Below are 24,639 nucleotides of genomic sequence, written 5' to 3' on the forward strand. Positions count from 1 at the left end.
TCAGTCCCATACTTATTGTAAAAAGACAAGCCCAGTCCAAAGCAGGAAAGGAAAAAAAAGGATGACTGCTATCAGAAAGGTAGATTGCTTACTGTACCACGTCCCACAGTGACGTCTATCACAGTGCCTGTAAGGTTCAATTGTACTCCAGGAACCAGTTTATATGACCGTCTCCAGATCTGTGAGTTCCCAAGGACAAGGACCATGCCATATCTTATTCCCGGCATTAGAGCGGTCAAGATATGAAGGAACAAAACGAACCACTTTTAAAAAGCCACTATTCTCTTCTCCCTCTTTTTTTTTTTTTTTTTTTGCGGTACGCGGGCCTCTCACTGTTGTGGCCTCTCCCGTTGCGGAGCAGAGGCTCCGGACGCGCAGGCTCAGTGGCCATGGCTCACCGGCCCAGCCGCTCCGCAGCATGTGGGATCTTCCTGGACCGGGGCACGAACCCGTGTCCCCCGCATCGGCAGGTGGACTCTCAACCACTGCGCCACCAGGAAAACCTCCAGATTTTTTTTTTTTAACAAAAAATAATTTTTTAACGCAAAGTATTAAATGATACCTAAATACAATGTGTTTTTTTAATGAAATCGTATGTATATAGCTGTGTTCATAAAGATTCGGACAATAATCAAAAGCTCTACAGCAGCAAGAAACATGAACAGCAAATCCATTCCCAGCGAAGAGATTCCTCTGGTTTTCCAAAACCAGCTTTCTCGTCCTTTCCCCGGACGTTACTCTGGATCTGCGTTCCCTGCATGACCGGATCCCTGGATTTTATTTCATTTTCTGTGTGAAGATATGTCCCTGCCGCTGCTTCAGGGTGGGAGGTCGTCCCGGGTGTCAATCATCCCCGAGAAGCCTCACTCCGTGCAGAGTGGAGCCATGTTTTCTCATTGAGGTAGAGTTGGTTTACGATGTTGTGCTAATCTCTGCTGTACAGCAAAGTGATTCAGTTATCTACGTGTATGCATTCCTTTTATACTCTTTTCCATGATGGCTTATCCCAGGAGATTGGCTGTGATTCTGTGTGCTGTACACCAGGACCTTGGTGTTCATCCATCCTACGTCTAATAGTTTACAGCCACTAACCCCAAACTCCCGGTCCCTCACCCCAACCCCTGACCCCAGCAAGCGCAAGTCTGCGCTGGGCAGTTTTAATCTTGTCGAAGCAGGATCTGTTTGAGACTCTCAAGAGCCCCGCTGGGGTGTTTGCACCCTCGTGTGCTCGTGCCGCGCTCTGGGCACCCGCCCGCTTCGCCCTTCTCCCTCCTTCACGCTGTCATGTCGCCCGCAGATCATCCAGCGGCAGCTGGAGCAGGTGGAGGAGAAGCAGCGCCAGCTGGAGGAGAGGGGCGTCGCCGTGGAGAAGGCGCTGCGTGGGGAAGCAGGTACCGGCTGGGTTCCTGGTGGACAGGGGATCCCTGAGGAATGCCCACCCAGCCCCGCGGGAGGCTAGTTCCTGTCCTGCCCCTGGGAGTCAGCTAGTCTCCAGCAGGATTCTCTCTCTGGTCCCCTCGTCACTGAGAGCCGGGGCTTCTGTTAAGCAAAGGAGGAGAAAGGCCCATGCATCTCAGGGCTGGCCGTCCCCTCGGCCCACCATCTGCTGCTGACGCCCTGGGCCTCCTCTCTCCTCCCTCCTCCCCATCTTTTCCTTGAGAAGACAGTGACTGGAACGGGGCAGGCTGTGCACAAGGAACCATCACAGAACTGCTCGTGCAGGCCACCCCCGCCCCCCGCCCCAACGGGTGGAGCTGGTGCCCCGGGTGGACCAGGCTCTGTCCTGGAGGCTGGGCACTCAGGGCAGAGCCCAAGCAGAGCAGACCCTGGGAAGTGGCTGTGAGGGCCATGTGCTGGTAACTGCCCTTCCTGGGGCAGAGCCATGGGGGCAGTGCAGTCACACCACTGTCCCCAGAGCCTGTGGGTGGGCCCAGCACAGTGGGGCTTGGAGAGCAAAGAGGTGCCGAGGGCCCAGGAGGCCCTCTTGGTTCAGGACCTTGAAACCACTGGATCAGCCCCAGCTGTAGCCCCAACCCAGGCACAAGCGATTCCTCCCTGCCTTCCCAAGTCCCCGAATCTGGAGCTTCCATCCCTTTGTAGAGAGCACGGGCCTCCAGGGTCAGCACTAGAGTCGTGGGACCAGGGATGAGGACAGGTGGTGACGTGGCTTTCCTTGGGAAGGGGGGCGGGTCCTCTGGGCTTTGGGCTGAGGGTAAACTGAAGGCGAATCAGGAGGAGGCAGCCACGAATGCGGCCTGTCGCTGCCTCTGATCTTGCTGGAAGACTGACCAGTGGTTGGCCTCCGAGTGAGCGGCTGGTGTCGGGATGCGTTCGTGGGGTTCTGGAGGACTGGGGTCAGGCACAGAGGAGGTGTCTCCCGTCCTGACCCTTCACGGCCACGGAATGCAGCTAGCAGTGGACTCAGGGTGACCTTCAGGTGAAGACAGGACACGAGGCAGGAAGATGAGGCTGTGATGTCTTGTGCCTGATGCTGGACTCACTGTGCCACCAGATGAAATGTGAGAACTTGACTCCGGAGGCGAGCCAGCCCCTGTGCCCGGGAGCGGGGACTCAGGTTCACCCGGCAGGGCCCCCGCCCTGCGTGCCCTGACCTGGCCTCCTCTGTCAAACGTGACCACCTGGATGGAGCAGCCCTGCAAGCAGTGGGAACGGGGACCCGCGGGCCCTGCCCTCTCTGCTCTCTCTGCTTGCAGAAGATGCCAGGAGGAGCCTGGACCCTCAGATTCCTCCTGCCGAGGTGGAGAGGGGCCACAGTTTGCATAAGTGCCCCTGTGCCCCACAGGGCTCTGAGGTTCAGATGCACACCCAGCGCTGATGGTTCCGCCTGGCATTCAGATGTCTGTCAGCTGCCCTGCGGTTTGTCCATGGTGGCCCCTCGGCATTTCCACAGCAGGCTGCATTCCTCAGTCTGCTGCCTGCCAAGGGGCCAGAGAAAAGGGACCACTGAAGATTGACCTGGGATTTTGCTGAAATTCCGCTTACTAGTTGTTTACATAATTACCTTTTTGTAAACACATACAACCAGAATTTCGTCTAAGTCAGTGGTTTTCAAACTTTTTTAAAAAGCAGCAGAACGCTTTTTTACAAGACAAATTATGAGTTCAAGTTTAACTCAAAAAAAAAATTACTCTTAAATGTTAATAAACACAATTTGAAAATGCAGGTTGTGGAGAGCTGCAGGGTTAATACCCTCCATGTCCAGTCCAGCCCTGGACGTAGGGTGGGCACCTGATGCGCAGAGGTGGGGGCAGGTCGTATACAGCCATGGGAATCTCAGGACATGCACAGTGAGAACGGTCTGGGTGTCTGCAGCTTAAAGTCGGAGTTGCTCTCTCAGTGGAATCACTACAGATCCAACTGCAGTTCAGATTCTTTATGAAGAAGAGATCAGATAAATACTCCCAAACATACAGTGAACCCAGAACCAGATGTGCTATGTGTTGTGGCACCTGGAGGACCACCCTGGTACCTGGAGGACCACCCTGGTACCTGGAGGATCACCCTGGCACCTGGAGGACCTCCCTGCACCTGGAGGACCACCTTGGCACCTGGAGGACCACCTTGGCACCTGGAGGACCACCTTGGCACCTGGAGGATCACTCTGCACCTGGAGGACCACCCTGCACCTGGAGGATCACCCTGGCAGGACACTCCGAGAGTGAGACCCTGCTAGCAGGCCAGGATTGAAGTTGATGAATGAAGTGTCATTTTCCCACGCGTCACAGGCAGGGCAGACACTCGCACACAGAGGGCAGAAGAAGCCTGGTCCTGGGGCCTCACAGAAGCAAGTTTACCTGCAGCACAGATTAACATGTTGATGGGCTTCAGTGGGTTACACATTGGCGGATCAAAGATTCGAACATGGTGTGTCCTGTTTAAGTTTTTTTTTTTTTTAATTTATTTATTTTTTACTTTTGGCTGTGTTGGGTCTTTGTTGCTGCGCGCAGGCTTTCTGTAGTTGCGGCGAGCGGGGCTACCCTTCGTTGCAGTGCGCGGGCTTCTCATTGCTGTGGTCTCTCTTGCGGAGCACGGGCTCTAGGCACGCAGGCTTCAATACTTGTGGCTCATGGGCTCTAGATCACAGGCTCAGTAGTTGTGGCGCACGGGCTTAGTTGCTCCGCGACATGTGGGATCTTCCCGGGCCAGGGATGGAACCTGTGTCCCCTGCATTGGCAGGAGGATTCTTAACCACTGCACCACCAGGGAAGCCATGTTTAAGTTTTTTTATGAGTTAAAAGTAGTTGTGAATCGGGTATTTGGGAGACCCCAGAACAGCACTTGAAGAGCCGGAACCTTCCAGAGAGCAGGTTGAAACCACAATTGTGGTCAAGAGTCTGCTAAGCTTCCCAGAACTTCTGTCCAAATACACGTCTCCTGTTTCAAAGACGGGCTGTGGTACCTCCGTTGGGAGATTCCCACAATGCATTTGGAAACACTCGACACAGGAACCCAGTACTTCGCTTTTCTTCTTTTAAGCACATCACTTCCTAGGCTCCCTCTTGGCAGAAGCCCCTGGGTCTCTGCTCCCACCTGGCAGAGGTCGTCTTTGAGGCTCAGCTGTGCCTTCTCTTGGGCTTCTGTGTCCCATGCCTCCTGCTCGTCTGCTTGCTCGCGGCCGAGCCTTTGAGGAGGCCACTCGGGCTGAGTAGTGCTGGTCAGCTCCTTCCCTGAACTGGCCATTCGGTCTCACCCGATGGGCTCTCTGAGGGGTCAGACTGGTAGCCTAGCTGCCTTCCAGAGAAGGCTCGCGTAGTTCTGAGTCTCACGTATATCCGCACGGCAAGTTTAGCTTCAGAGCCTTGGATAAGACGGAGACTCGTGAGGTTTCTGGTCTGGGGCAGCTGGGAAGCCCTCTTTGTCTCTGGAACCCACTGGATCAGCCTCAGTCTGCTTTCCGGTGTGTGTGTTTTGGAAGGAGGAGCCCTCGTGTGGAACCAGAGGCTGCCAGGACCAGCTGTCAGACTGTGGGTTGTGGAGGAAAAGGTAGCGAACCGCAGCCGACTCTACTCTGCGTGCGTTACGGTCCTGGGGGCCGCCCTCGCTCACAGTGCCTGTGTCGGGGTCCTGGAGTATGATGAACAAGAATACGTTGCCGTCCGTTGCCTGCTCTTAGAGGGGCTGGAGACCTTGGGGGCCTGAACGCAGAAGAAACAGGGCCTCCTTCATCTCAGACCGTCCAGCAGAAGTGCTTCTGCTTCTGGTGGGGTCGGTGTGGACAGGGCAAGCTGAGGGCTGGTTCCTGACACAGCTTTTTTAGGGTGTTCACGTTTCGCCTTCAGCCCCTCAGCCTGGGGCTTCTCATATTCAGAAATTAGGGAGGTTCGTAGCCTTTGATCTGCCCTTGAGTTTTTTAAAATCTGAGATGAGGTTGAGTCCCAGCAGGATTCCCAACCAAGCCAAGGCTTCTGTCCTGGCCGATCGCTTTCTGTCAGTGCAGTCACCTGTGGTTTTCTGTGACCGCCCCTCGCACCCAGAGGTCTGTGGCTACAGTGTGCACGTGGGGGGGCGGGGGGGCACCCGGGGGGACACATGCTTTCCAGCTGCCGCCTGTCCCCCTCCTGCTACGTCTCTGGGTGTTTCTTATGCTTCACGCCGTTCATTGCTCGAGGCTCGGGGGGACCAGAGGGTTATCTGATGCAGTAACTCTCTTCACCGATTCCTTGTTGTAGACTATTGGGGAGAGTCTTATTACACTGACCTCATCGACTTGCGTCTGGGTGGTATGTATGCAGCCCTGTTGCTGAACTAACCCTGCTGATGCCCCCTCCCCCGCACCTGCTCACAAACAGCAAGAAGTCATCCCGCTAACCAGCAGGTGGCAAAAGCACAGGCCCTTTTCCAGCTCCAAGGGAGCAATGCCCGACCTCCCCCTGCCCGTATGTGCTCCAGGGGGAAACCTGAGATAGCTTTTGCTGCCCGGGGTTATTTTAATGTTTTATAAATAAAAGTTCACCTACCCCAGCCTGTCAACCTCAAATCTTCACTCTGGTCCCATTAATATCGTTGGGTTGTTTGACGGTAGGAACACACACGACACACTCAACACGCACGCATACACACACACTCTACCATGACCTCCCCTCGAAGCACATCCCTCCCACTCCCCCCAGAGAGCTCACTGCCAACCACACTGGGGAACCAAACACACAGAGAGCTCGGCCTCCACTGTCTCCATCAGGGCGTGCTCAGGCACCCCCTGAGAGGTCCAGGTGCCTGGGAGTGGTGTCACGGTGATTTCTGCCCAGATTCACCAGACTTGAGGCTGTGTTGACCGATGCCTCTGAGAATGTACCCCCCTTCTTGCTCTGTCCAGGGACCTACTTTGCAGCTCTTTTCAACAAAGACAGGAAAAGTCCCAGGCAGTGGTCCTCCGTGTATGGTCCCTGGAGTGGCAGCATTGGCACCACCCCTTGGGGGCCTGTTAGAAGTGCAGGTTCTCAGGCCCCACCCCAGACCTTCTGAGTCAGGAACCCTGGAGGTGAGGCCTGGTTACCTGTTTTAACAAACCTTCCAGGCCGTTCTCATGCCTTCTAAAGTGGAACCTCCATCTCAAAGAAACTCAGTGTGTTTGCCGTCTTGCATACAAAGCTCACCATTTGTGTCGGATCAGAGAAACAGCCAAGGCCTGAGTCTCACCTCTAGACCTTGGGCACCTTTCCGCCTGGAAGGCTGCCCTCGTATCAGGAGCCGAGGCTCCTGGGGCCCAGTGCCTCCTTGGAGTCCGGAGTCCTGGGTCAGGCGGTGTCACCTCTTCATCTCCCCGTGCAGGCTCCATGCCTGAAAGTGCTCTTGAGACAGACGAGGGGACAAAGGTCACTGTCTCTCATATTTTACTGTAATCCCATCCTTTTGAGAGTCACTTCTTGGCCCATTCATTTAAAAACCAAAGCATGATTCTGATTGCGACTCAAGACAGAGCTCTGGTCTTAGAGAGGCTCCACCAGTAAGGAGGCTCCCAGCCTCCCGGCCTCCTTGGGGGTGGGCTGTCACTGGCCTCTGCTCTGCTTTCTCACCCCATGTCCACGGGTTCGCCCGTCTGCATGGCCCTCCAGGGCCCCAAGCTTCTGGTGTCAGGTGCTGCCACCTCGTGGCCGTTGCTGCTGTAGAAGGGCTGATGCTTACACCCCGACTAACAGACCCCACCCCTGACTAACGTCCTGGGCTCCCTTCCCGCCGCTTCCCGACACCCCTGTCGATTCCAAACGAATGTGACAAGTATTCTTTCGTTTAATTCAGAATCTACTGGGAAGAAGTATCGAACCCGTTTCTTTGAAATTACGTTCGCCCTTCCCTCCCAGCTCGAGTACTGTTGCCACACTGATTACCTCGTGTGGCTAGTTTTGTTTTCTTTGCTCCTGTTGGCTTGAGTGATAAGATGTTGCTGTTTCCACTTCTGTGTCCCTGGACTTCAGCTTCTAGCCTTCTGGGTTTAGAATTCCCACAAATTCCAGGGGAAAATGAAATAAATAGAAAAAGGAACTCAGTGTATCTCTGAATTGTGAACGCCTGCATTAAACACCTTATGACCCCTGCTGCCTGATTCACTTCCTGCTCTGTCAGTTCTCTGTGATTTCTGTGTAAAGTCCAGCCTCGGTGGGCTCTGCTCAGCACGCAGAGGCTGCTGCCCTCCCATAGGGTCTGGGAGGAGAACAGATGCCAGAATCAGCCCCCTTTTCAGTTCCTGCTGCTGTTTCCTTCTTAGAATGCTTGGTAATCTCGTTATTTGGGGAAATTTTACCCTTTTGAAATTTGGAGCCCGAAGTGTAGAATCTGATTGCTTCTCTACTGTTGTATCCCCAAAGAGCCACAGGGAAACCCAGCACCAACCTTCCTTCCTGCGTGGGTAAGAGGAGGCCAGCCTCCAGATCCCCGCCCGGCCTCTGCCCACCACACAGACGTGCTTCCGTGGGGTCTTACGGTGGCTCTCAGCTAACCGTTAAAGTCACCAAAGCTGTTAAAAGCCTCTTTCTGAGCCACAGAGTATAAAGATCCCTTTTCACAAAGCTGAATCTTGTGATTTCAAAGGACCCATTAAAGGACAGAGGCAGCGTCCTCCCTGCCCAGCCACCAGTCTTGCTGCACTAGACCAAGGTAGGCAACTGGACAACTTCAGATAAAAACATCTCTTCTGGAGAACTTTAAATTAGAAATATATACACCTGGGGACTTCCCTGGCGGTCCATTGTTTAAGACTCTGTGCTTCCAATGCAGGGGGCGTGGGTTTGATCCCTGGTCGGGGAGCTAAGATCCCCCATGCAGCATGGTGTGACCAAAAAAAAAAATTAATTGAAATACATACACCTGATTTCTAGTTTTCCAAGACCTCACCTCGTGATTTGTATGTCTCAAGGGGAAATTGAAAGAACATGAGTGGTTTAGAAACGTAGTGTAAAGGACTGGGGAGGGGCTTTCATTGTTGCTGTGAGTTGTGGTGGGAAGGCAGGGAAGCACGTCCCACCTGCCCACTCCCCCTTCCGAGCCTGCCTGTGCTGTTTGCCCCCCTTAGTTGATGCTGGCAGATTTTTGGCTGATCTGTTCGGTTTGAGCATTAGCCTGGCTCTGGTTTTGCTTTAGGAACTTTAAATCCTTGAGATTCCCCAGCATTCCTGTGTGTGTGCGTGTCCCAGCCTGTGTGTGTACGTGTGTGTGTGTGTGTGTGTGTGTTGGAGCTCAGTTTTCACATGCATTTTTTTTCCCTTTGTTTTCCCCCAGTCTAGAGGTTTTTTCCATACTGAGTTTTTCTAACAAGGTATCTCCCCAGCTGTCTGTCTGTCTGCCGGGCCTGCCGGGCAGAGCCTTCCGCCCTGTCAGATGCTGCATGCCGCCCTACGGCTTGCAAACCAGCCACTCTGTCTCCAGCTACCCTGACGTTCCCTGTAGTGGGGTGATTGGGTGGGAGGGAAGATGCAGTGCTGCAGGCAAAGCCTTTATGAGGAAGCAGGGGAGATGGAAATATATAGAAAGAACAAGTGGAGGGAGGTTGCCGCAGGACTGGTCGTGGCTGCCCACTCTTCCACAGCCTGCAGGGTCCTGGACCGGCCCCGGGCCACCAGAGAAGCAAGGCAGTCGCTGGAGAGCACCCGACTTAGGGAGACGAAACCTGGCTTCAGGCCCGCTTCACCGTGTCCCCAGCCCAGCCACTCGCCTTCTCTGGGCCTCTCCGTTAGGCGGGGCGCAGGCGGCTTGGTGGCCCTTCCAGGTCTGGCACCCGAGTGGGCTCTGTGTGTGACCCCTGTCCTCCAAGCTGTGTCCTTTTGTTGGGTTTGCCTGGAGCCTATGTCGGTCCTCTAGGAAGGGCCCTCTGTGCTGGGAACGGGAGAGTGAGGGTGGGTCTTAGTCGGGCTGCACACCTCAGACCCTCTGAGCCTCCGGTCCCTCCTTTGACGGCAGAGCTGCCGTGCCTGTCTGGCTGGGCAGCCCCCGGGGCCAGTGCAGGGGCCAGAGGAGGCCACACAGGTGCCCGTGGTTTGAATTCTGACGCACTGCCACGCTCACGTCACGCGTCCCTCTGGAATCCATGAGATGTGCCTGGCTGCACGATGATAATCTGCAGCTTTTCAAGTTCAGTGACACGTGTTGCTTGACCCGAAGTTGGGGAGGGTGGGTGCTGACGGCCACCCTGCAAGGCCGCACCTGGCACGCGGGCTCTGGGTACTCTGGGTGGCAGCTGGGGTCAGAGTGAGTGATGCACATGGACAGGAACCCATCTCCCCAATGTTATACAGTAACTAATGTCAACGACTTCTATTTGCCATGAGTGTGACGACCTCTCTGCCCTTACAGCTGGTGAACCAAACCTGTGTCTCTCATGTCTCCAAATGAGGCAAGAGACTAGCTCCAAACCAGCGTCTCTGTGTCTCCCTTGCACGCTCGTTTCAGGTTCAGGTCTGGGGTGGAACTCCCCTTGTTTGGCTGTTTTTTTCCTTCAGTTTCTTCTTTATAAAACAGTATTTATTGGGTGTTTTTTCTGATTATAAAGTATACATTATGGAAATAGCAGAGCATGCAGGAAGACTAAGGAAGAGAGTCACAACCTGCCCTTCATGGCCTCTGGCCGTTTCACATCTGCTCTGCCTGTTGTCACGAGGGTGCTGCTCGCCTAATTTCTGTCCTGAGTCCTGTTCTGCGATCTCATGCCGTATTCTGTGCTGGAAGGGCGTCTGAGAATGTGGTCTGCATAAAAGGGGCTGAATGCTGCGTTTTGTGATGTCTAGAAGGGGAAGCACATTCTTACCTATGCTGCCGGCACGTGCCTCCTTGTTTCGGATGCGTGTGGCTGTGTGTCATGTCCCTGTCCCTTGCTAACAGGCAGGGATGCTGTTCCACTTTCACTGCAGCCTGTTCGCATTTAACATCTATCCCAGGAAGCGTCAGAGGTGGGGACCCTGTAGTTTGTGGGCATATCCAGGTGTCCTGAGCACCAGCCTTTAGACAGAGAAGGTTGGATGTAGATGAGTTATAAGTTGGGGGTGTTTGTAAGAAAGGAGGGCTCGCGCCTGCCCCAGTGACCAGCTGGTCATGCCACTCGGAACTCTGGACGTGATTGCTGCACACGTACCACACACGCACAAACACACACAGCCTCTGCACACCCACCACACACACAGCCTCTGAAAACCCACCACACACACAGCCTCTGCACACCCACCCCACACACACAGCCTCTGCACACCCACCTCACACACAGCCTCTGCACACCCACCACACACAGAGCCTCTGCACACCCACCACACACAGCCTCTGCACACCCACCCCCCCACATCCACTGCACACCCACCTCACACAGCATCTGCACACCCACCCCACGCACATAGCCTCTGCACAGCCACCACACACACAGCCTCTGCACACCCACCCCCCCACATCCACTGCACACCCACCTCACACAGCCTCTGCACACCCACCACACACACAGCCTCTGCACACCCACCACACACACAGCCTCTGCACACCCACCACACACAGAGCCTCTGCACACCCACCACACACAGCCTCTGCACACCCACCCCCCCACATCCACTGCACACCCACCTCACACAGCATCTGCACACCCACCCCACGCACATAGCCTCTGCACAGCCACCACACACACAGCCTCTGCACACCCACCACACACAGCCTCTGCACACACACACACACAGCCTCTGCACACCCACCTCACACACAGCCTCTGCACACCCACCCCACACACACAGCCTCTGCACACCCACCCCACACACAGCCTCTGCATACCCACCACACACACAGCCTCTGCACACCCACCCCCCACACACAGCCTCTGCACACCCCCACACACATCCACTGCACACCCACCTCACACACAGCCTCTGCACACCCACCTCACACACAGCCTCTGCACACCCACCACACACAGAGCCTCTGCACACCCACCACACACAGCCTCTGCACACCCACCCCCCCACATCCACTGCACACCCACCTCACACAGCATCTGCACACCCACCCCACGCACATAGCCTCTGCACAGCCACCACACACACAGCCTCTGCACACCCACTACACACAGCCTCTGCACACCCACTACACACAGCCTCTGCACACCCACCACACACAGCCTCTGCACACATACACAGCGTCCACACCCACCACACACACAGCCTCTGCACACCCACCACACACACAACCTCTGCACACCCACCACTCACAGCCTCTGCACACCCACCTCACACACAGCCTCTGCACACCCACCCCACACACACAGCTTCTGCACACCCACCCCACACACAGCCTCTGCACACCCGCCACACACACACAGCCTCAGCACACACATACAGCCTCTGCACACCCATACACACACAGCCTCAGCACACACAGCATCTGCATACCCACCCCACGCACACAGCCTCTGCACAGCCACCACACACACAGCCTCTGCACACCCACCACACACATAGCCTCTGCACACCCACCCCCCACACAGCCACTGAAAACCCACCACACACACATCCACTGCACTCCCACCCCACACAGCCTCTGCACACCTACCACACACACACAGCCTCTGCACACCCACACACACACAGCCTCTGCACACCCACCTCACACAGCCTCTGCACACCCACCACACACACACAGCGTCTGCACACCCACCACACACACAGCCTCTGCACACCCACTACACACAGCCTCTGCACACCCACTACACACAGCCTCTGCACACCCACCACACACAGCCTCTGCACACACATACAGCGTCCACACCCACCTCACACACAGCCTCTGCACACCCACCTCACACACAGCCTCTGCACACCCACCACACACACACAGCCTCAGCACACACATACAGCCTCTGCACACCCATACACACACAGTCTCAGCACACACAGCATCTGCACACCCACCCCACGCACACAGCCTCTGCACAGCCACCACACACACGGCCTCTGCACACCCACCACACACATAGCCTCTGCACACCCACCCCCCACACAGCCTCTGAAAACCCACCACACACACAGCCTCTGCACTCCCACCCCACACAGCCTCTGCACACCTACCACACACACACAGCCTCTGCACACCCACCACACACACAGCCTCTGGCCTTAGTCGTGAATTTTCACCCAATATCAGATTCATGCACAAAGCCCTGTGGAGAACACAGAGAAGAGCTTAAAAGAAAGAGAAAACATGGCAGTTGCACTCACCCCGTTGCAAAGTAAAGGGCCTCTCAACCAACACGTGGCTGCTTGGCCCTTGTGTTCACCTAAACAGGCTTGTTTCTAATGGTCCAGGCCCTGCCTACCACGTGGGGCCATGGCTCCTGCGTGTGCCCTGTGGTTCTGTGATGGTCCCTTGCTGACGGTCCCTGCTCCTGAGAGCCCCAGGCCCCGAGTCTAGAGATGTCCTCTGCACGACTTCCCAGCTTTGTTTCTGTGAGTTTTTGGCGTGTCCTGTCGTGCAGTCCGCAGTGTGACAGCGTCCCCAGCTGTGGCGTCGACCCTCTGCGGAGAGGGAAGGGGCAGAGGAATAGGGGCGATCGGCTCTCCCTGGCTGTGCGGGGACAGAGATTTGGGCAGTGGGGACCGCCTCCGTGAGGACGCGCTGGACCAACGAGCCCTGGCTCAGAATCAGAGCATCACAGGTGTCGGCCCTGGAGGCCCATCAAAGACTGGGCGCTGCCTCCATGGCAGGGAGCTCCTCTCTGGGTTCAGTGCCCAGAGAGCCTCCCAGCCCTTAGATTCACCCACGTGGTAACATCTGAGAACTCTCACTCAGGCCTGGCTGTTCCACGGCAGCGGGCAGGCCTGCTGGCACTTTGGATGTTTTCACGGAGGGATCCCCAAACCCAAAAGGCCCCCAGATTGTCATCCCCAGCTCTCCCGCCCTCCCGGCAGGACCACAGGAGGAGGGAGCCCGCCCTCCCCAGGCCCGGGGCTGTTCCCGCTCAGTCTCTGTGCTGGATACAGGACTGAATTCATTTGTAGACGTGTTTCCCTCGCTTCTGCTTTTCCATTTCTTGTATTTTTTCTTTTCCTCCTGTTGTTCCTTTCTCACTTCGTTTGCTTTCTGTCCTCTGCTTGTTCTCACTTCTCCTCTCCCTCCCCCTCCACTTCCACCTCCCCCTCCTCTCTGTCCGTCTCGCCTCGTCCTCCTTGTTTGGCCCTTTTTGAAGTTGAGCCCAGTGGCGGGACTCCACGACGTAGACCTCTCTCCTTCTGCCCTTGCTGTGTCCAGGAAGGTAAAGTAAACCCCAACCTTCTCCCCACCGCCTCTCGGGGGGCCGTAGCAACACTAGTCAAACAGGGACCCGAAACCCAGCTCTTTCTCCTTCTTCTTCTGGTACCTGGTAGCCCTGTTACAAACCCCCTGAGTATGTGGCAGTCCCTTACAAGGTACAGTATCCCTTCGACTGTCTCAGGGGGCTGGGGGGCGGGTGCAGGCAGGGAGCAGGTCCAGGTCTGGGGGCCTCAGGCTGCAGGCATCCACGGTTCCGGGCCACCACTCGTGGTCGGGCCTTTCAGCCTCCAGTCCCGCAGATAGAGGGACCGGGACGCGGGTGAGGAGCCCTGCCCCGTGTGGCAGTGATTTGTGCTGGTGACGTCGAGGAATACTGTCCTTACAAAGACTGTTCTGCACAGATGCCCCAGTTCCTTCCAAACCACTAAAAGCAGACTTCTCTGCCCTGTGTCTTGCTGAGTGTGTGTGTTTTAAGTTTGTCTGGTTTGCAGTCCCTTGTGGTGGTGATTGTCGTTGACAAGGCATGCGGGTGGGGCCGGGGAGTGTGACCACGGCTAACCCGCTAACCTTCCTCTGCTCTCCCCGGCGCTCGCTCACCGCTGACCACCACCAGCTGCGTCCACCTCGGCCGTCCCTCCGGAGCTGGCTCGAGCGCTTCAGGAGGCATCCTGGCGCCCAGAGAGCTTACCTGCCCCGGGCCCCGTGCTCCCCATATGCCCCGCGGGTGCCCTGTGTAGAGCCGCTCAGGAAGGAACGCGCGGAGCTGGATGGGGGCTACCGGGCGGTCGGGAGTGCTCTGGCCCCGGTGCCCAGCACGCACTCCGCGTGCTGGGCCAGGACCCAGGACCCAGGACAGCGCAGTGCAGACGCGGCCCCTGCCCTCGCGTGTGGTGGGAGGTCGGGGTCCCTGAGAGCCACCCCGTGTGTTCCTGGGCTTGGTTTTACTGGGAGAGGACTTCTGACCAGTGACCCATAAAGCAGAGGCACTTGGAGAGACCTCCCCGTCCCGGCCTCTTAGCCCAGCCGTGGGTGGACTCGTGGGGCCCATGAACACCTGGAGTCCTTGGCAGAGATATTGGATGTATTCATGTGCAGTTTTCCAGGAAGAGAGTCCCCAAGTTTCCTGAGACTGTCGAGTGGCTTGTAATCTGCAAACAGCGAAGAGCCACCGCAGTCTGGCTTCTGCGTCTGGACAGGACCCACTACGGCCGTGGGCTTCCTTGTGTCCCCTCCGGGGGGTGTGGCTCCTTGGAAAGGTCTCCTTCCCTCCTGCTGCGGCTGAGCCCGAGGGGGTCAGGCCGCTCCTGGTGGAGACGGGTGTCAGCTGAGTAGGGTGCAGGCAGCCGAGTGTGGGTGGCACCAGCCCCAGAAGCTGCTGCTGGGCTTGGATCAGAGCAGGGGGTTGGGGGGAGCCTGCGGTCTCCCTGCCCTGGTGAGAGTCCCCACACCTCCCAGGGACGTACTGCGTCTGCCATGCAGGGGTCGCGGCAGCATCTGTCAGGAAGCCACAAGTTGAGAGGCACCTCCCTGGTCAGGGTATGGGAAACGAGGAGGCCTCGGGGCAGTGACCCTGTGGAGGTGCCGTAGTGAGTGTCCCCGGAAAGGAGGGCCGAGTACCCTTTTAATCTCCATTTGCCTCTTCATTAGACTGGCCTCAGAGCAGACCTAGTACCTAGCAAGTACCAAATACGTGCTAGATGAATGAAAAAGAGAAAAAAGGAGGGCAGAGCACCGAAAACATGCCAAGAGAAAGCAAGCGGCCGAGCAGGAGAGGTCCAGGCGAGCTGCCTCCAGTGGCTGGGGCGTGAGGCCGGCCGGAGGGACAGAGGAAGGTGCAGGCTGGGGACCCTTGGGGGTGGGCGTCCTCGTGCCCGAAGGCAGACTGGGCCTGGCCCAGGAGCGTCAGGCAGCGCCCTGCTGGGCTCTCTGCACACTTGCCCCGTTGCCGCGTCCGGGCTGGGGACAGCGGCACGGCCTGCCCGACACGCCCTCTCTCGGCAGGCATGGGCAAAAAGGACGACCCCAAGCTGATGCAGGAGTGGTTCAAGCTGGTGCAGGAGAAGAACGCCGTGGTGCGCTATGAGTCGGAGCTCATGATCTTGTGAGTGGCCTCGGGTCTGGGGGAGCCAAGGTGGGACGTGGGCGCAGGGCCCGTCGCAGCAGGAGCGCAGCCCCCTCCCAGTTTAGGGGGTGCGGAACTGTGCCACCCCTCACCAGTCACTGGCTCGTTTTCCCCCCAAATCCCCGGAAACCCCAGCGCCCGGGAGCTGGAGCTGGAGGACCGGCAGAGCCGGCTGCAGCAGGAGCTCCGCGAGCGGATGGCCATGGAAGGTAGGAGGGGTGGGGAGGCAAGTGCGGGCCGCTGCCTCTGGCGCTGGGGACTCACGTGTTTGGTTCTGCCCAGATCACCTGAAGACAGAGGAGGAGCTGTCGGAGGAGAAGAGGATCCTGAACGAGATGCTGGAGGTGGTGGAGCAGAGAGACGCTCTGGTGGCCCTGCTGGAGGAGCAGCGGCTCCGGGAGAAGGAGGAGGACAAGGACCTGGAGGCCGCCATGCTGTCCAAGGGCTTCAGCCTGAACTGGTCCTGAGCGCCGCCCGGCCCTGGCTGGTCTGTGCACCGTCCGACCCGGGCTGGCTGCTCCCAGACCACCCAGATCCGAGGTCGGAGTGGGCCTGCTGCCTCCTGGGAGTTTGCACTCAGACCTCCTCGTGGCTCTGAGAAGCAGTCAAGCGCTGAGCTGTGGGAGCCCCAGTGAAGACGGTGGTCCAGTAGCGCAGCCTCCTCGAAGAGGCCTCCCTGCCCTCCTGCTTCAGAGACGGGGAACGCGGATCCTGGGGGGACGCCTGGTCGGAGGGACGCGGCTCCGCCCCAATCCCCAGGCCCAGGGGGCCAGCGCAGACTTCATCCAGGGCTGAGGAGGCCCGCCCCGCGGCCCAGTGCCACACTCCAGGCCTCTCCTGGCTGTGGCCTGAGGCCTGAGGCTGCTGCATTTGCTTTTAATTCACAACACTGGAAGATACTGACTTCAGGGTCGGGCAGAGACCCTCTTCTGGCCCCGCCACAGGCCTGCGGCCTTGTCACGGGCTCCTCGTGGCGGTCGGGAGGCCTCGCCTCGTTCCTGGGTTTGCCCCGAACGAAGCTGACAGCCTGGGAGGCGTGGCCTCTTTGTCAATTAACTTATTTTTTTAATACTTGAAAAGAAGCAACTTCACTTTTATATCTTTACCAGGACACTGATTGCTTGGCACCTGGGTAGGGGTGTGGAGGTGGGTCCCAGCTGACGGCGCTGTCACTCCATTCATTACTCTTTCATCGTGGGGCTGACCTGAACCCTCAGGTCAGCAAGACCCCCGTGTGGGCCCGGCGTGCAGCGCCCGTCCTCCTGTGCCCGGCCCCGGGCGTCCGTGTCTACACCACTCGCTTGTCAAGTACGCGTTTGAGCTGCTGGAGGGCACGCCATGAGGCACAGATGCCTCTTGGCCTCCCTGTTGGAATCCTGGCTCTGCAGAACCCATTTTTCCTCCGTTTTGGTGCCGAGATCTCACCTGCCACAGCACGTTTATTGAAGAAAGTTTTAGGCCGGCTGCACCAGCGCGTGGGACCCTGCTCAGCGAGGCCCAGATCCAGCCAGCTGGAGCTGCAGTGACGGCACACTGGGGGACTCCAGTTGGGGTCCCCCACACAGACACATGAGCTCCGGCCCAGCTCCAGCCCAGCACCTCTTCGTGGGGAGGCACTGGACAGGAAGCACCGTGGAGCCAGCTCGTGCCGTGGCTCAGCCAGAGGCCGGCAGTGTCCAGCCTGCAGAGCCACTGTTAGACTCTGCAGGGGCCGTGCTCGTCCACAGAGGAGCGAGGGCAGCGCCAGGCCAGTCCCGAGGCCCTCCAGCCGACTCCTGGTGGAGCGGGACTGCGTGCAGGGAAGAGAGGCCTCAGGGCAGGACAGGGGGCGTCCACACCGACCTTGGGACGTCCCTGGGGAACCACATCGTGCCTCAACTTGAACAGAGTCATTCTCACTGCAAAGGAGCAAAGAACTGTCTTTTTCTTCAGTCTGTCCCAAAGCTGCCGTCTGGAATCCAGGGCACGCGCTGCTCCAGCCCTCGCGGCTCTGACCTTCACCTCTTGCTTGATGAGGTAGAGCCTCCGTTTCTATTCTCGTTTCTTAGAAGGGGGAGCGGAGGGTGTTCTAGATCCATCCTCAAATCCCAGCCTTCCAATACAATTGGGCTTGGGACAGGATTCATCGCCTGTGTGGCCTTTGCCTACCCTTCCTACCCACCGCCCCTGTGCACCGCAACTGCCAGGCCCGTCCCTCGAGCTTCTGCCCACCCAGGACGAGGACAAGTTTACAGAGTGGCCAGGAGGGACATGACACCCGCCGCTGCGGAAGCACACCGTGCCTGCAGGAACGAGGACGGCCTGGAGGCTGCAGAGAAGCTTGGAAATGCTCCCCACTCCCTCCCGCAGGGCTGCGACTTCAGGTTCTAGTAGAGCACTTTTTCTGAAAGCTCCCGTTTTATAACCACTAGTTTGCAGGTTGTTGTAGTGCCCTGCTGACGGGCTGCATGCAGTGTTTCCCAGCTCTGGAAATGCACTCAGCTCCTGTCAAGTCCCTTGAAGGCAGGGCAGCAGGAAATCTCTCTGAAATGCCACGGCATGAGCAGGCCCAAGCCCGAGGCCTGTGCAGGGAGAGCCAGGTTCAGCTCCAGCAGGGCCAGGGCGGCAGCGCACCTCGCCTCAGTCCGAGGCCACCAGCGGCTCCACCTGGGGGTCCAGTCCTGCTCAGATGGCGTCTTGTGGCCTTTGCCCCGGGAGCTGTCCTCCAGCTGCTCTGACCAGCAGTGATAGACTATCCGCTATCTTTTCAAAGAGCAGAATTTTTTCAGTGGGGCAGAAAGTGGAGAGAGTTTAAAGAAAAGTTTAAAGGTGGTAACAACTGATCTACAAAGGGGAATGGGCCATTTTATGCGCAATAAAAGTTTTTAAAACAAGTACAGAGGGTATTCTTGGCATGAGCCAGGGCACGCTCTTTGGTGGGTTGGTGTCCATACATGGCGGCACCTGTCAGTGTGTGTATGGGTTTGAGGAATACAACCTTTGTGCTTTCTCAGCCGACTTTATTTTTGTCCATGTTGTCCTGCTCTGGCCACCTGCTGACACCCGTTGAGAAAGTGTGTGTAACACCCAGGGTGTACGAGGCCACCCTCCAAAGCGGCGCCAGGACCCTCCCGGAGAGATGCGCGTTCCGTGAAGTGTCTCCTCGTCAGGGTGACCCCGAGGCCCTGGCAGCCCGGTGCTGTGGGCTCTGCAGCCTGCAGGCCTAAGTCGATGAGATGTATCCACCTCCCCAAGTACATTCAGAGCACAGGGTCTTGGGATCCCTGATGTTGCGGCCCCAGTGCCCTCCTCGTGCGCTGGCCGCGGGGCGTGTGGCTGGCCTCTGTCACCGTGGAGCTAATCCCAAAGGCACAGGGCTTCCCTCTGGGGCGGCAGCGGGCGGGGTCAGTGCCGGGCCAGCTGATTCCCAGAGCCTCCGGCACCACGTGCGCATCGGGTAGAAAAACAGAAGCAGCGTGGCCCTCGATTCCTCAAAGGAAGTCTGGGTCAGGGACTGTGCCTGGTGGGGGCAGTGGGGCTGGTACCATCTGTGCTGACCCCCTTTTGTTTCTCAGAGGGGCCCCTTGATCAGAGATGGAGACAGGCAGGGTTTGGCTGTGGTTCACAGGCACCCACGTGGTAGGAGGTGATGGTGGCTTCAGGCAGACAACTGAGGGAAGGCTGCCCCACAGCTGCCACCACTCGACCAAGAACCCATGTCCGTGGCTCCAAAACCCCTCCTGAACCCTGATCCCCACGGTCCCAGAGTGGGAAATGGGAAGGACAGAACCGGCTGTTGTATTGCCCAGAAGACTCCCCGAGTGCGGCTCGGCGGGGAGGGAGGAAGCATCCTCGGGTGGGCCAGCGCCCACAGCGCACAGAGACCTCCAGTGCGGTGCCCAGGGGCCGGGGCTGCCGGGCTTGGCGGGGAGCGTTTTGTGGCAGCCCCACGCCCATGTCCCCTCTCTGAGGTGGCCTTGCAGCGTGGACTTCAGTGGGGCAGTGGAGAAGGCCCCTGATTCCAGGACAGACGTGGAGAGAGTGCCCGGGGTGCACACGTGCACACACGCTGCCCCTGCTGGCTGAGGGTCTCGGACCTCTCGGGGTTTCCAGTCACTAAGCCACTCAACAACCCGCTTCCGCCGCCTGCAGCGTGTCCAGGGCAGCGCGAGCCGGGGAGGCGCCTCGGCCCGCACCCGCGTCTGCCTCGGGCAGAGGGAGCAGCGGGACGGAGCGCGTGGGGGCAGAGAGGGGGTGGCCCAGGGGCGGAGGGCGTGGGGACTGGGGGCCCCGGGCGGTACTCACCTCTCTGCCTGTCCTTCGAGGTCCAGAGCCTCGGCTCTGTCTTGGTGGGAAAGCGCCTTGAAGGTTGGGAGCTGGTCCACCCCCGCCCAGGGCCAGACCTTTCTCCAGGGCTGGGGTGGCCCTCCCTACACGTCAGCCAACCTCCCGCAGCCTCCAAGCAAGTTACTGGGCCTCCCTGGCCTCCCAGACTGGCCCCTCTGAATGCACCTCGACCCACTGGGTTCTGTGGGGTGGGCGGGGAGCACAGAGGAGCAGCTTGGAGGGGCCTGGGTGCTGGAAAGAGCTCTCCCGGCCTCTGCTGGTCTGGCTCTTGGTCTAGAGCGGGGAGGGCCCATGGCCCCGCGGCCCGATTCCCACTGCACGCCTGGGACCCACAGCCCTCGGGATGTGAGATGTCAGCCCTCGCGAACTGGCTGTCAGTCTGCATCCTGTGGTGACGGGATGGGGTGGCCGGGATGGAGGAAGGCTGGACCCCACAAATCCCGAGCCAGCTGGGCGCCAGGAGGGAAGAAGTGGCGTCTGCGGCCGTGGAACCCTGACCCCTAGAGAAGGCTGGGGCGGGGGTGCTATGGGAGGTGGAGTGTGAGCCTAGCTGCCGCCCAGAGCCCCCATCCCGAAGGGATTTGTCTTGGGGAAGTCAGAGGCCTCACCTCCTCAGCTTGAGGGGACAGGTGCCCGTCGAAGCAGCAGCGACTGTGGGAGTCCCCTCGGAGCCCTGACCTCAGCCCTGCAGGCTCCAGGGCCCCTGGCTGGTCCAGCTCCACACAGGCCCCGCGGTGCAGGCAGCTCAGGAGGAGGACGGCGGCACGTCCCTGTGCCCCCTTCTTCCCCTTCCTGCCCCTTTAGAGCCCAGCTCCCTCTGCCCGGACCACCTCCCACACGCAGACCTCTGGCTCCCGGCTGCCCACATCATGGCTTGGTGTTTGTACACATTACAGATCAATCGCCAGTAGGTCTTAACATCCATCACCTCACATAGTTTTTTCCTGCAGTGAGAACTTTTAAGATCTAGTCTCTCAGCAACTTGCACACACACGACACAGCAGTGTTAACTACAGTCACCATGCTGAACATTTCATTCCCAGGACACATTTATTTTATAACTGGAAGTCTGTACCTTTCGACCCCCTTCACCCATTTCATCCACTCCCTGTCCCTGTCTCTGGGAGCCACGAATCTGCTCTGTGTCCGTTTTTCTTCCTTTCTCTCTCTCTATTTTTGGCTGTGTTGGGTCTTCGTTGCTGCGTGCGGCTTTTTCTAGTTGCAGAGCGGGGGCTACTCTTTGTTGTGGAGCACGGGCTCTAGGCAGGCAGACTCAGTACTTGCAGCATGCAGGCTCAGTAGTTGTGGCTCGTGGGCTCTAGAGCGCAGGCTCAGTAGTTGTGATGTACAGGCTTAGCTGCTCCGCGGCATGTGGGATCTTCCCGGACCAGAGCTCACACCCGTGTCCCCTGCATTGGCAGGTGGATTCTTAAGCACTGCGCCACCAGGGAAGTCCCCAGGTCTTGTTTTTGTTTTTAGATTCCACATATGAGATCATACAGTATTTGTTTTTCTCCGACTTATTTCACTAAGCCATAATGCCCTCAAGGTCCATCCACATTCTTGCAAAGAGCAGGAACTCCTATTTGTGGCTGAACAGTATTCCATTTATAGATACACACACACACACACCACACATGTGGCTCACACCTTCTTTATCCATTCATCAGCTAATGGACACTTAGGTTGTTTCCATGTCTTGGCTATGGTGAATAATATACTGCAGTGAACAGGAGGATGCAGGTATCTCTTCAAGATAGTGATTTCATTTTTTGGATAAATACCCAGAAGCAGAATTACTAGATCATATAGTAGTTCTATTTTTAATTTTTTGAGGAACCCCCATAATGTTCTCCATAGTGGCTGCACCAGTTTACATTCTCACCAACAGTGCACAAGGGTTCCCTTTTGTCCACACCCTCACCACCAACACTTGTTATTTCTTACTTTTTGATAATAGCCATTCTAGCAGGTGTGGGTGATCTCACTGTGGTTTTGATCTGTATTTCCCTGATGATTAGTGATACTTAGCTTCTTTTCATGTGCCTGTTGGCCATTTGTATGTCTTCTTTGGAGAAATGTCCAAGTTCCTCTGCCCATTTTTCTAATCAATTTTTTTGCTTGTTTTTGCTGTTGAGTGGTGTGAGTTTATATATATATATATATATATATATATTGGCAGCTCCGCATAGCATGTGGGATCTTAGTTCCCCAACCAGGGATGGAACCCAGGCTCCATTGGAAGTGTGGAGTCTTAACCACTGGACCACCAGGGAAGTCCCTTTTATATATTTTGGATATTAATCCCTTATCAGATGTATGATTTGCAAATATCTTCTCCCATTCCATAGATGGCCTTTTTATTTTGTTAATGGTTTCCTTTTAAATTTGATGTAGTCCCACTTGTTTATTTTTGCTTTTGTTGCCTTTGCTTTTGGTGTGAAACCAAAAAAATGATTGCAAAGATTGATGTCAAAGAGCTTACTGCCTACGTTTTCTTCTAGGAGTTTTCTGGTTTCAGGTCTTACATTCAAGTCTTTAATCCATTTTGAGTTGATATTTGTGTGTGGGGTAAGACAGTGGTTTCATCCTTTTGCATGTAGCTGTCCAGTGTTCCCATCACCATGATAGGGGTCACTGTAGGAGCGGCCAGCAGCCAGAAGCAGCAGTGAGAAACCTCAGGAAAAAGTAGAACCGAAGTCAGGCTCTGGCTCTGCTTAGCCGGCTACACCTCTCAGTCAGAACCACACTGCGGGACTTCCCTGGTGGTCCAGTGGTTGACTCAGTGCTTCCAATGTAGGGGTCGTGGGTTCGATCCCTGGTCGGGGAAATAAGGTACCGTGCAGTGCGGCCAAAACAAAAAAACAAAACGCACTGGGTTTTGTGTTCTGTTTTCATTGCCGAGACCATCATTCTGTTTGTCTATCTATGTATTTATTTTCTCATTTTTAACACATGGATGGATTATAAAGTCCACAGCATAGCAGAAGCTGCAAATTAGAACTGGGGGCTGGATCGGGGAGAAGGGACCTTGGGGGGCCTACTGGTGTGGGTCCCGCCTGGCCTAATGGGCAGTGGCTGGCACAGTGTTCAGGATGAGATCCCACTGCTCACCTAGCCTCCTGCCCTCCCGTGTCACCCACTCCGCACAGCGACATCCCCTGCGTGCAGAATGCCCTTCCCCTCTCGCCACATCTGGTCCCTTTCTGGCTTTCAGCTGCTAGTTTAGATGTCACCTTCTTAGACGACCCAGTCCTGCTGGCCACTTGCCCTTACAGCACCCTGCTCAGCCTTCAGTGCGGCACCCACCTCCTGTTCACACGTTCATTCCACGCTGAGTGCCCCTGGGTACCGCGGCGAGAGAGTGACATTCCAGGGAGGGGACACCTTCCAACACACACACACAATTACGTCATATTTCAGGTGAAACGTGCTGGACAGAATGGAGCCAGGCCCAGGGAAGTGCAGGGACAGTGGCAGGATTCGAGCAGAGAGGGTGCAGAGCACGGAGGACTTCGTGGGCTATTGAAAAGGCCCCAGGAAACCCAAGAGGGTTTTCAAGAGTGGGGTAACAACACCTGACTTTTTTTTTTTAACACCTGACATTTTACAGCAGGAGGGAAGATACTGGAGCCAAGGTGGCAGGGAGAGAGCGGTTAGGAGGCAGCTGCCCTGACGGGAGGAGGGGCAGCTTCGACCCTGCGCAGGTGGGAGCTGCCGGGATGCTTGGACATGGCTGGCGGGAGTGCGGAACGGCACAGCCACTCTGGAAAACCGACAGTTTCTGATAAAATTAAACATTCCCCAGCACTATGCCCCAGCAGCCCCACTCCTAGGTATGAGACTGAAGAGGAGTGAGGACACGCATCTACAAAAAGGTTGGCAGGACAGTGTTCACAGCAGGACTACTGTGACTGCCATCTGGGGAACATGGTGTTGCTGCCGGAGCCACAGCAGCCCTTCACGGCCCAGGAGGCTGTGATGTGGAAAGTGAAATCACAGTCAGAGGTCTGTGTAAAAAGGCAGAGACTCATGTCATCCATCACCCAAGTTTAGCGGTCAGAAGCTGTGAGAGTAAGAGGAGAGTTGGGTGGTGCTGAGGCTGGAAGGATTACTGGCTCGATGCATTGGTTTGAAGTTAAACTCCTCCTGACAAGACCACAGTGAGAGCCTGGGAGCAGCTTTTAGGCAGCATGATTTGGCCTGGCTGGTCCACATAGGGTACTGGCAACGCATTTGTGGTCCTAGAGATGAACTTACGGCTCTAGAGTGTGGGTGCGGGGGGGTAGGGGCTGATGGCTTATGCAGGCAGCCTCAGCGGCCAGGTGAGGAGTTCTGTCCCTGGCCATTGCAGGGAGAGAGTGATGAGCTGGGACCCCTGATGGGTGGCTGGCCCTGTTGTGCCTTCACACCAGTCATGTGTCTGTTGGGATGAACCTGCTCTCGTTCAGATTTTCTAGATTGTC

At 56.9% G+C, this 24,639-nt stretch overlaps 1 protein-coding gene across 27 annotated transcripts in view; it reads left to right on the forward strand.

Annotated features, from left to right (window-relative positions):
- Positions 1-18,720, forward strand: part of MICAL3 (microtubule associated monooxygenase, calponin and LIM domain containing 3) — a 178,404-nt gene extending 159,684 nt beyond the window's left edge. For 17 of the 27 annotated variants that reach the window (XM_067755911.1, XM_067755917.1, XM_067755915.1 and 14 more), the window contains 7 exons: positions 1,298-1,391; positions 5,691-5,741; positions 8,047-8,112; positions 13,661-13,726; positions 15,727-15,826; positions 15,983-16,056; positions 16,130-18,720. In XM_067755911.1, the coding sequence (XP_067612012.1) occupies positions 1,298-1,391; positions 5,691-5,741; positions 8,047-8,112; positions 13,661-13,726; positions 15,727-15,826; positions 15,983-16,056; positions 16,130-16,314 (636 nt within the window). In that variant the 3' untranslated portion in view covers positions 16,315-18,720. The other 10 variants (XM_067755921.1, XM_067755923.1, XM_067755930.1 and 7 more) reach the window with 8 other exon arrangements.
- The last annotated feature ends 5,919 nt before the right edge of the window (positions 18,721-24,639 follow it).

The sequence above is a fragment of the Pseudorca crassidens genome, chromosome 11, assembly GCF_039906515.1.
Source record: "Pseudorca crassidens isolate mPseCra1 chromosome 11, mPseCra1.hap1, whole genome shotgun sequence".
NCBI classification, from domain to species: Eukaryota; Metazoa; Chordata; class Mammalia; order Artiodactyla; family Delphinidae; genus Pseudorca; species Pseudorca crassidens.